This window comes from Centruroides vittatus, unplaced genomic scaffold (assembly GCF_030686945.1).
Source record: "Centruroides vittatus isolate TY-2023 unplaced genomic scaffold, ASM3068694v2 contig_3187, whole genome shotgun sequence".
NCBI lineage: Eukaryota > Metazoa > Arthropoda > Arachnida > Scorpiones > Buthidae > Centruroides > Centruroides vittatus.
In genome coordinates, this window is record NW_027122049.1 from 67,017 (window position 1) to 80,412 (window position 13,396).

The window sequence follows — 13,396 nt, forward strand, 5'->3', positions numbered from 1 at the left end:
AGTCTTAAAAACAAATAACATTAAATAGCAGATAGCTTTCAACTTACTATCTAAAAATAAAATCATAAAATTAAATTCATTTTTTTATTTGCTGTATTTGGATAACATCTGTTAATATAAATAATAAATTGCTTCTATAAATTTTATATTGGTCTATTTTTATATAAATATTCATCCATTTGTGATGAATATTTTTTTATTTTTTGAATGATTTCTTTATGTGGCTCCTTTATCATTGAAACAAATTATGTTATAAAGACATATCTAATCAATAAACTGCAATTATAAAATTATCATGCATTAAATGATTATACAAATCATTTCAAATAATCTAATGCAGTTTTTATTATATTTACTTTTGATATTAATGATTTTTGATTAAATCTGTTAATGTTTTATTTGGATTGGTTTTCAGTATATAAAATTAAATTTTTATTGATATTGGTAGTTATTAAAATCTATATGATTTCAAAAATAACCTGAAAACAAAAATATTTCTGATGTTATGAGTTATTAGTTTGTTAAATTTGATTAACATAAATTATTCTATTGAATGTATAAATGTAGCTGACAATACAAACAATTTCTAAACAGTTGTATAAACTGATTAGTTGTTTTTAAATATTTATTGCATTATTTGATTAAAAAGTATTGTGAACATATGTCTCTTGTTATAAAATTTTAATTGGTACAATATAGAAAGAACTTCAAACTTGTCGTTTCATTATTGAAAGAATTTGTTGACTTAGAAATTTTAATAGATTGTGGCACAATATAGAATGACTCAGAAATTTTTTCTTTAAAAATTTATTTTAATAATCATCATAACAATTTAATATCCCAAATAGGTTTATGATGAAAGTCATAATTTTAAATATATTGTAATAAAGATTAACCAGATTTAATTATTTGAATCACACTATATTTTGTGTATTGAAATACTAATATCAATATTAGTTCAATAATAGTTATTTTTAAAATTCAAAACTGAAAGCTAACAATTCAAATTTGTGTTAAGAAAATGATAGTTCATTTTTGAAATTTCAAATTCCAAATAAATTCCAATAAATTTTATTTTTCAATTTGGAATTTGGAATATATATGTGATATGTTCACAGATAAATTATAATTTGAAAATGAAACAAAAAACAAAAGTCATACATTGATATTCATCATCATATTCTTAAACTTGATCTCTCTCCTTTGCAACGTATTGGTGTCATCAGTTGGATAGCTTCTGGATTCCCTGTAAAAAGTCTTTTGGCTGCATGGTGCACTCAAGTTCTAAGGTCTCCCATTTTTTCCTGACAAAATACTTAAATAAACAAATTGAAACTTTTGTCATTTCTCAACATAATCCCCCTACAGATGTACACATTTTTCACAATTTTGATGCCATGACATCATGGCTATTGCAAATGCTTCTTTAAGAGTCTGTTTTGGCCACTGGAAAATCGCTGATGCTAGAGTGGCATGACTGGAAAATGTGCGACCACAAAGTGTGTCCTTCATTGTTGGAAACAACCAAAAATTGCTAGGAGCAAGGTCATATGAGTAAGGAGCATGAGAAACCACTTCAAAGTTGTTTTCACAAAGAAACTCCTGTGTTATCATCATCCGATGAGCTGGAGCATTGTCTCTATGGAAGAGCAGATGTGCAGCCTTTTCCAGCCATTTTTCTCAATGCTGGAAACAATTTGGGATGACAACATGATTGCACACATGAAGCAACTTGCTCTATTCATGCAATCACGTTGTCAGACAGGTTGGTGCGTGGGCATGGATGTTTCGGTTTGTTGTCATACGATATTCGCCCTTCTTTGAGCTGTTGCACCTGTGAATGCACATTTTTCACATCCATGACATCATCACTGCATGTGTCACTCAACTGGCAATGAATTTTGGTGGGTGCCACTCCACACAAGTGCAGAAAACGAATGATTGCGCATTGTTCTTGTAATGAAAACATTGCCATTTTAAGTGTCAAAAACACCTCTCACTCGAACTGCTGCTGCTAGAGTTCTGTGCATCGTGCGGTGCTACCCTCTCAGTTATGTGACCACAAACAGTGTCCACTTTGTTTAAAAAAAAACCGCATGTTGCTACCTGTTTCCTTCCCCTAGAAAAAAAAAATAAGAGACTTTACAACTTGAATGCACCTCATACATTGTTCTCCACATCTGGAAACCATTACATGCAATGTTTCTTCTTACTCGTTTTAATAGAAAAAAGGGAAAGGTTTTTCAGTGACCCAAACCCTTGCCTATGGTCACCTTTTGGTCAGGACCTGCCTCTAGCACCTCCTGTTGCCCACCTGCTTCTGTTTGTTCCCTTAGATTTACTTATTGCCCACAGGGGAGCAGTAGTGACCACTTTGGAAATCATTTGACTAGTGTTTCTGGAGATAACTAGTTACAGTCAAAAATGTTAAATAGTTTTAAAATATTTTTTATTATAAAACAACACTTTTATATTATTAAAAATTTAAAAGAACATACATTACATATTCTATTAATGCGAGAGATAATATATTATGATTTTATTACACTCTATTACTCCATTTGTTAACTAAGGAGTTTCTATCATTGTATAGTTTTTCACATCAACTGTTAACTACATAGACTATCTTTCCTTCAGTTGTACATCCTACACAATTTTTTATTTTATGTTAGCATTCTTCTTACATTGTTTTACATCTAAAGATAGCCCATCATCTGGGTTAAAAAATATTCATATTTTTCTAAACTTCTACCACTATGAAAGATATATTGTTTGCTTTATTGAAAATTTGTGTAATATTTTGGTTATCATAACTTAGCAATTACTTTCTTGATATTTGAATATAGTGTAAAGTTGTATACAATCCTTTTATACATATACTTTTAATATATATAATTGATATTAAATCTAGGTGTTAGATACACTTTTTATTTTTATTATTATAAACTCTGAAGTGATTTTATTTGTTTAAATTTCATTATTATAAAATATATACAAAGATTTAAAAAATGCTGAAAACTTGATATATTTTTGTTCATTTGAATTTCAGTGTTATAATATATATATAATCATTAATTTCTGGCAACAAAAAATATTAAAAATGAATATCTGTTTTAAGATTTTTTATTGTGTATTAAGCTTGCTTAATAGTAATGAATTTGTGAATATAAGTAATGCAAATTATTAAGATATTTTAAAATATATATATATATTTATAAAGTTCTTTTATTTTAGTTTCTATGCTGACTTTGGGCCTCTAAATCTCGCAATGTTATATCGTTACTGTTGTAAACTGAACAAAAAGTTAAAGGTAAAAGTTTGTATAATATTTTAAGGTTTTTTTAATGCTATAATTATAATAATTATTATTAATCTGAATTTTACTTACTAAAGAAACTGTTTAACTACTAATGCAAATTTATAGAACATCTTTTCATAAATCAGCAAATAAACATCAGTTTAAATACATTTAATGTTTAATTACAATTAATATTTTTGACTTTTCTAAGAGGATCATCAGCTAAATACATTTAAAATATTTTTCAAATACAAATGGAACATCATATACAATAAAAAAACAAAGTATTTTAAAAATTATACTCAGCATTGTAGTTGGTTAAAAACGTAATACAAATAAATAATCTGTCAACATAAACTTATAAAGTATTTATAAAAATGATCCAAATAAATTAGTCTTTTTGTTTAATTAGACACTTGGGAATCTCCATATCTAGACTTCCAAATTCTTGACACATTACCCTCATTTTTAAATTTCACTGTGTAAAATGTTTTAACATGTAGCTGTTTACACGTTCTAAACACAGTACACAAATTATTTATAACACAACAACAACACTATTTGTAATTTATTTTCAACACTAGTGAGTAACACTCAGGCACCCGACAATTAATTAATAAAGGCACAACATTGGTTCTTTGCCAGCCACACAGCCACACACTCTGGTCAGCACAGCCACACACTTTGGTCAGCATAGCCACACACTTCGGTCAGCACTGCCTGGCCACACCAAAGGAAAAAGCACAATTTTTCCCTCTCTAGGCAGGAAGATCTCTCCCCGCATTCTCAAGTCTATAGTTACACAACACACCTGACACGTGTGACAGAGCTGTGGACTGTACATCAACACTACGTAACATAAACACACGTGTTACAATTTTGTTAAATTGAATATCGAACTTAACCCTTAGCCTGCCGTTTGCCACGCCCCCTTATTTTGTAAAACGGCCAAGGTCAAAATAGGTGAATCAGGCAATATTATTTTAAAAATTCACTAAAAATTAAATTATTATTTTATTCATATGAAAAAAATCACATATATTTATCAATATAGTTAGTTTTAAATACGACATACTTCAATAAAGTTTGTTTGAAAAATTTATGAGAAAAAAATAATATATATATGATAACTGACATTCAGACTTGAAAATTTGTTACTATTTGTCAAAATTAACATTGCCTGGTTACTTCATTCTTATTGTCACTGAGCCAATACACATGTACAATATTGTTCTGTACAATTTGATATAACATTTATGCATGTACGTTTATTCGTTGTGAAATTATCGCACATTATATCAAAGATTTGTTTAAAGTCTGAACTTTATTCTGCTTTCAACTAATATAATGAACTAATATACTTTATTCATTTTATATCAAACAAGATTATTTATTTTCGTAATAAACATATGATTACCAGTAGCAATAGATGTAACATTTTCGGATATTTTAGATTTAAAAAAATAATAAAAAATTAAAAATTAAAAAAATATATAAAATATCAGAACTGAAGGTCATAACTTGAATATTTATGATGCATTAACATATTATAGCTGAATAAACTTATTATAGCATTAATGAACTTATTATAGTAATATTATTGCATATATATGCTAAAAATAAAATAAAAAATAATCAGAAAATGAAAAATTAAGGAAAAACCATCGATAATTAAAATTTTTTAAGTCAACAAAACACCACCTGGACACAATATGTGAAACAGACGATAAACAAGATGATGCCGTCAAGTGCTGACATCTGTTGTCGATAAATTTTATAAAAATCAATTTTTAACAGGGTAACGATGAATCGGTACCCTGGCCATTTTGTGAAACAATTAGGGTAACGATAGATCGGTACCCTGGCCGGGAAAGGGTTAACACACTGAACTGTCTTTTCTTCTTGATTTATAAATTTCCAAACCATTCATATATTAGGTTGAGTCATAAATAAGTTCCGTTTTCTAAACTGAAATTTATTTGCCAATAAAATGTACAAAAATAGACTTTAATCTAACACATATTCACCATCATTATTAATGACTTCTTGCCATTTTTCGTGCAACTTGTCAATTCCCCTTGCATAAAATTCTGGTGGTTTCGAATAAAAAAACTCCTGGATGAACTCCTGGACTTGGTCATCATTTTGGAAGCATTGCCCTTGTAAAGCATCCTGCAGTGCCCGAAAAAGATGGAAATCTGTTGGTGCCAGGTCCGGTGAATATGGTGGATGAGGCAAAACAGACCAGCCAAACTCCAAAATTTTTTCTTGTGTCATCTTCGCTGTGTGTGGCCTTGCATTGTCATGCAATAAGGTGAACTTTTTTCTGTTAACAAGTGCAGGACGCTTTTCATGAAGTTTTAGCCGAAGTTGCTCTAACTGTTGTATGTATACATTTGCAGTAACAGTTTCATTGTGTGGCAACAACTCAAAATGGATAATTCCTCAACAATCCCACCATACACAACAAAATTTTCCTTCCATGCACACTGGGCTTAGGGTCTGGTTGTGGCTGATAATTTTTGTCAACCCATTGTCTTTTTCGAAATAACATTTTCATATGTGATCCACTTTTCATCTCCCATAAAAATTTTATCCAAAAAAAATTCCTTTTTTGCCAAGAAAGCAAGGTAGCAGCTATCGACCTTCTGTCAGCTTTATTCCGTTCACTGAGGTTATGTGGAACCCAAACTCCCAGCTTGCTTACTTTTCCTAGTTTTTGGAGGTGACGATTGATGGTTGATTGGGATGTGTGCAGTTTCTCTGCTAACTCCCTCGTCGTTTGCCGTGGATTCTGCTCAATCAGGACCTTTAAAACGTCGTCGTCAAAGTCTGAGGAGCGGCCTGGTCTTTCTTCATCTTTTAAGGAGAAATCACCAGAATAAAATTTTGTAAACCACTTTCGAACTGCTCTGTCTGAAATTACACCACTGCCGTAGACATTGCAAATCTTTTTTGTTGTTTCTGTAGCATTATTGCCGAGTTTAAACTCCCACAACATGATATGGCGTACATGCACTTTCAAATGTTCCATTTTAAATGAATTCAAAAATCATTTTTTATTACATTATTGACACTTCAGTGTTAAAATTTACATTTATAGACTATTTGCTAATAGCCACTAATAAAACTCAGTTGAAGCAACACAACATCTGGCAAGTATTTGACAGTCATTTACACTTACTTACTAACGGAACTTATTTATGACTCAACCCAATATTTCAGGTGCATCTCCCTTTCAAAAGTCTGACGATTCTTGTTTCATCTCATTTTATAGGTATGTCCTTCTCCATGGCATACATTGCCAGTGTTGTGGATGGTATTACATCAATTATCTTTTAAATCAGCGGTTCCCAACCTTTTTTGGACCAGAGACCACTTTGATTTCGTTGTTGTTAGCACGGACCACAAGGTTCAAGAAAAATGAACTGTGTCAATCTAAAAATAAACTCTAATCAAAACTTTTAACATAACTAATCATTAAACTCAAGAGTAACATGCTTTAACAGTACTATTATAATAGAAAACATAACATTTTTAGTAAAAATTAAATTCAGTTTGTATCAATGTGGGAATAATAATTTAAAATGAATAAAGTTTTTAAATCTTTCGCGGACCATATTTTAGCTCTTGCGGACCACTGGTTGGGAACCGCTGTTTTAAATTATAATAATAAATGTTTATTCACAAAAAGGGAGTGTTTCCCCTGTTAAGGGGGTGTTTTAAACTGATTTCTGTTTAAAACTTAAAAGCATTTATCTTCAGAAAAACAAGATGTTTGATCAAAACAATGATTAAAAGAAAAATACAATATAGAACAATGTTTATAAATATTAAAAAGAAAAACTTAAACAAGCTTAGATTGCAGGATGCAATTAAATATCAAAAAGTAGAAATAAGATGTGGAGTTTCAGATTTAATGAAGTAAAAAAGTATAATATATACATATATATTTCTAGTATATAGCTTTAAAAGATAATTTTAAATAACAATTTTATAGGATGCATTGCTAAATCTTTGAAGGCATAAATTTAAAAAGGCGCAGTTTTTTTTAATATAAATATGTTAAAAAATAACTGTGCTGTGTCTTTTATGATATGAAGCAAAATTGGTATCTTTCTGAAAATAAATCAATAATAATTATAATAAATTATTTAAAAATCTAAACAAAGGCAATACAATGTTAATTAATACAAGAATTAAGAATATAAACCTATAGTAGATCTCATGTTATAGGCCATAAAAAAATGATTAAGAAAACAAATGAAAGTAATTGACCATATGAAGATACTATATTTTTTTATAAGTTAATTATAAGAATTAATCATAACATTAACTCTTAAAACAATTATAAGGAATTAATATAATTATTTATTGAATTAATTACAATTAATTATTTAATTAATTGTAATTAAATGACAAGAATAAAAAATATTTCTTCATAGGTCATTAATAACAGAAAAGTTTAATAGAAAAACTTTTTAAATAATAATAATATGTTAAAACATAAAATTCATAAAATAAAAAATTAGCTGAAAGCCTCAAAAACAATTTTTGATGTTTTGTGAAATTTTTTCACTAATTTGCAGCACTTGTCAGTGTAGCAGCTAGAGGACAGTGACAGTGAAAGTACTGTGGGCTGTGGCTGGTGCCACTCAGTAGTTGACTCAAAGCTATCATTGCAAGCATATGTGCATATTGTTTTTTTCCTCAATTACTTTTTCTTCATTTTTGTAGATAAGAGAAACATTGAAAGGGAAGGTGGCAGTATTAAAAAGAACTGAAAAATAATAATAAAGGAAAAACTGGAAAATATTAAAAGATGTGAATATGATGCTACTAATACAATGATTGTGAGAGACCTGGGATACAGCAAGTCTATAGCTTTGACTATATCAAATATGAGCAAAGAATACAAAGAACAGGGAAAAGTTTCTACTGCTTCTTTAAGCATGCAGATCAACCGAAATAGAAGCCACATAATGATCGAGATGGAATGTCTTTTTTTCACTTTGGATTGAGGATTGTAATCAGGAAGGAATACCTCTTATTACAAGAAATATCCAGGCAAAAGCACAATATTTTTAAATCATTGAAAGAGATCAAGTTTCTAGATGAATGCAAAAGCTTTATTGAAAGTTTAGAATGGTTTGACTGTTAAAAATTGAGCTGGCCTACTTAATGTACTAAAAAACAATTAGGTTTTAAATTTTATTCTATTTTTATATGACCTAATTTAAAATGAAAAAATGATAAGATCAGAGAGAGAGAGGAATGATTGAAGAATTAAGACAGATCAGCTAAGGTTAGTAAAAAAGATTAACTGGAGAATCTGCTGGTGCTGATAAAGATTCTGTAGCAAAGTTTCTTAAAGAACTGCAAAAGATGAAGGTGATTATGTTGTCATCAAATATTCAAGATCAATGAAGCTGATCTTTTTTGAAAGCATATGCCAACAAAATATTTTTTTAGCTAAAAGTAAATCAATCTCAACCAGAAAGAGAAATGCAGTTTTTTTACCCAAATTTTGGAAAAGATACAATATCAAGCATGTAGTAGAAAATATTCATTTAGCATGGGAGGCAGTCACTGCTTGCAATATGAAAGCAGTGTGGCAGAAGGTGTTACATCATTGTGCAAATGATCTTATTGATTTAATAATTCAACTGATAACATCATTGAAGAAATCAGGACAATTGGAAAAGAATTTGGATTTTCTATATTTTTGAATATTCTGGATAATGAAGATGTGAGAAACTTGCTTGATTCCTGTATAAAATAGTTAAGGGAGAATGATCTTCATTTAGAAGAACAGCATGCATATGAAGAAGAATATAAAGAATGTGAACAAGAGGCAAATATTACAACTAAGAAGCTAAGTACAAAAGAATTTGAGCAAATTTTCAGTCCCATTTGAATGTGTTAAAGAAATTTTGTTTGAAGCAGATATGGAATGAAACTGAAATCCATCAGAATCTTAACAAAGCTATCACAGATTATATGAAAACATGCAAAGGTCAAAGTACCTTTAATTAAATTAACTAAATCTATCTGAACAGTACGTTCAGATATTTTTTAGTTAATTTTGTTTACAGTTCGCTCAGCAGAGATAAAGCACAAATTTTCAACCACACCTATTCATTTGCTGGGAGAATGTTTTTTATTCACTAATGTTTTCAGCCTACACCTGTATGCCATCATTGGGTTTCTTAAAACTGTTTATAGAAAATGTTCAATGAATAGGACATTCTATTTAAAATTTAACTTTTGAGGTATTCAAAATACAAATTTAAATTGATATGAATTAAATAAATAACTTACGAAATATAGAAAAAGAAGTCAAATAAGAAAAATGTATAATAAAAACTATGATAGTATAACACAAAAGCCAAATATGATTATAGGGGACACATTAATTTTATTTGTTAGAAAATAGCTTATTCATATGTTTAAACATTTAATAAAGATTTGAGCTGTTGTTTTTGAAAGTGATATAAGTCCATTTATTCATACATTGAGATATTTAAGGGTTTGCATTTGAATCAACTAAAAAACATTGGCAAACATTAATAAGTCAAGCTAATAAACAATGTAGCTATTTGCATAAACAGCATAACCCAGGATTATCTTCATTTGAAGCATTAAAAGACTTACATAAAAAAATATAATTTTCTTTCTTTGTAAAAGTGCCGAATTCTACAGTAAAAAGTAGACATTTGATCAATTTTAACTTGTGTAATTTTTTAATATTCTATGGTTGCTGTTTTTTTGAAGATTTAGTTATATCTTCCAGCCAGTTTTTACTGTTACTTCTGAGTTGGACTGTAAAAAGGATTAAAGAATAGACTGAAGAAAATTATATTTTTTTATGTAAGTCTTTTAATGCTTCAAAAGGCCAGCTAATCTTTTTAAAACTATAAACTTGTTAAATTTTATTATGTAATAATAATTAATAAATTTGCTAAAGAAAATAAATGATTTTTTAGCTACAAGTGGACTTATACCACTTTCAATAATAACAAATTATGAAAAAATATGAACAATAACAATTTTAAATTTATATTTTATTGGAAGTTGGCTGTTCTGAAAATGTATTTTTTTAATTTAAATAATAATTAAAATGAGAACATGTAAGGAAATGAATAATTAACTTTATTAAGAAACATTTTTAGTTATATTATATAAGAGTTTATAAATAGACAACATTGAAAAGTAAATTACTTTGTTAAGACAAGTAATAATAACAAAGATATTCATATTGCAATGTTATTTCTACTTTACACTTAGCATTATAAAGACTTTGAGGAAAGTTGTTTAAATTATTGATTATTATGAATGGACTTATTCCATTTTCAAAAAAAAAGAAAAAAACAAAGAACATTCTTGCAATAACATTTTACAGTTAAACTTCTTTTGATTAATTTACGAGGATATTGTACATCATTGACTTTGTTATTATAACTATAAAAAGAGGACATCTATGTCTCACTAAAACTATCATTAACTCATTTTTTCCACTAGTGGACTTATACCACTTTCAGAAAAATAGTTCATTTAATTCTTATTAAATTTGATTTTATTTTTTAATAAAGCTTTTGAATTGTTTTTTAACTGATGAATGGATGAATTATTTTTTCTATTGTTTATTGTGCAATTCTGCTTAATGTGCATTAAAAAAATTAATTAATGGCTTAATTGTGTTAAGTGAGGTTTTTGCTATACTGAAAAAAACATGTGATAAAATTTTAGTACAATAGTAAAAAAAAGGTCTTGCATAAAAATGATAAGAATTAACAAAAAAAAAAAAATTGTCTAATGTATTAAAAACAAGCACTAGTTTTTCATTGCAATCTACAATGTAGCCTACTGATGAATCCAAAATAAAATGCATAATAGAAGAATTAATATTAAATAGAAGAACAGTACTCACTTTTGTTACAGTTTTTTTTATTTGTTTTGAAAGAAGTCACTTAGTTTGGTTTAAGTAATTTTTCTTTTTAACTCTGTTAAATCTCTAGCCCTCTTGACTATCATGAGAGTTGGATATTGCTTCAGGTTTATTTCTATTCATGTTGATGCATCAGAAGCTTATGACTCATTAATCATACTTTTCTATTTGTACTGTAAGAAATAAAACTTGACACTACAGTTGATAATGAGATAGCTCAATAGTAGCATATCTGATCACTGACAATTGTTATTACATAAAAACTTCATAATTTCTGGAATTAGTACTCTGTGAAATCAATTTCGATTAATTGATTTTTGGATAATCAATGCTCTTCTGTATTAACTTAGAATTTCAAATTTTTTTTCTTAATGTATATTATATGCCTTACTCCTTGGCTATGTTCATTTATTAAATTTGCCTTGAAGAGAAGAGACAGTTTTAGATTGAAAAATTATGCTATCTAGGATTTTCATATAGGGAATGTTTGTTAGTATATATGTTTTGATTATAGAACATAAGAATGTTGCACTATCAAACACCAAGTGGGATATGATAAAGCTTATATAAAGGATAAATTTAATACTGTTATATTACTACTATTTTTTTCTGTCATTCATTTTTATTTCTTTTCTTTCTGGAAACCATATAACAAAATTTCCTTTATTATTGAATATACTTATACTGATTCTGCATTATACGAAAGATTTAACTTACCTAAAAGCTAATATAGTAGTCCTGTACAATGTGTAAATAAAGCAAGTAACAACCCTCAAATTTTGTCGATCAGAGGTATACGTTTTTTTTTTTCAATTTATAGGCTAAGGTTTAAACTTTCATAAATTGTGTGATAATGCAGGTTTCGATAATGCGATTTCCTATAATGCGTAACGAATCTCCCGTATTGTACGGGACTGTACTGTAGTGTTAATATTTCTCAAATGACATACCTTTAGTATATTATAACAAATACTAATAATATAATATTCAAAAACATTTTTTGTGTTTTATAGTCTTATTCTTTGACAAAGAAGAAAATTATTCATTACACAACAATGAACAATAAAAAACGGGTTAATGCAGCATTTCTTATTGGATCATATTCAGTAAGTTATAGCATTTATTATAGTAAGTATTTTGTTAACTTATATATTTTAGTTTAAAAGAATATTAATTTTTTTATTAATTCTATTTTAAACTACAGTTAAACTAATTCTTTGATCTCATACAAAAAACTGAATAAAGAAGTTAAATACTACTAAAAATAATAAATTCAGACATATCCTGAAGCATTCTAAGAACAACATAACTTATACAATGTTATCATGTTTCAAAAATGTTTTATTGAATCTTCTTTAAATTATTTATTATTTTATTAATTTATTTTTTGATGGAATGTAATCAAAATGTTTAAGATAATAAAACTATTATTTTTAAGCAGTATTCCTTAATAGCTGGATAAGATATTATAATATTTATATACTGGATAATAAAACTTTAACTTCTTTATTAACGAGTAAGGTTTTTGTTATATAAATTTTGTTAAAAATTTAAACTTAACGTGCAATTATTTATTGTGACTTTGTCACAATGCTGGGCTGCAATTTTTAATCTTATTTTTAATTTATTTAGTTTAAAATATATGCTCTCCACCTCAAATTAGTAATGTAGTGTCTTGTACAACACGGTACAGTACATCATACTTTAAGAACAAAGTCATGCTGTTCATCAATCTAACACCTTTCAGGGGAAAATTTTTGAATTGAAATAACATGACTTCTATTAACAAAGTTCCAAGGATTAATTTTGTTGATTAAATTAAGTCAATATTATGACCATACAAATAATTTTGGGTCTATGCAGAATTATCCTTTTTATTGTCCAATCAGAGACAGATGGTAACAACTTAAAACCGACAAATGACATTAAAAAATACATACAATACAATTGACGCCAACCTTTTCTTAGAGGATCCGACGCCAAGAACACAGTATCACAATTCTTCACAATATCACTTAGGTAAAAAACAGTTGTATTTATATCCATCTACTGACCTCTGGTGGAACTCTGGAACAGCTTCTTAATTTGCATGTCTACATTATTAAAAAATATTTTATTGATTTAATTTAATCAACATGACTTCTAGTTTG

At 28.0% G+C, this 13,396-nt stretch overlaps 1 protein-coding gene across 5 annotated transcripts in view; it reads left to right on the forward strand.

The window, feature by feature from the left end:
- The window catches only part of LOC136973510 (dual specificity protein phosphatase CDC14AB-like), an 82,566-nt gene that overhangs the window by 12,137 nt on the left and 57,033 nt on the right, over positions 1–13,396 (forward strand). For all 5 annotated transcript variants that reach the window (XM_067268236.1, XM_067268237.1, XM_067268238.1 and 2 more), the window contains exons 3-4: positions 3,235–3,310; positions 12,260–12,352. In XM_067268236.1, coding sequence (XP_067124337.1) covers positions 3,235–3,310; positions 12,260–12,352 — 169 coding nt within the window. The remainder of the gene's footprint in view (positions 1–3,234; positions 3,311–12,259; positions 12,353–13,396) is intronic.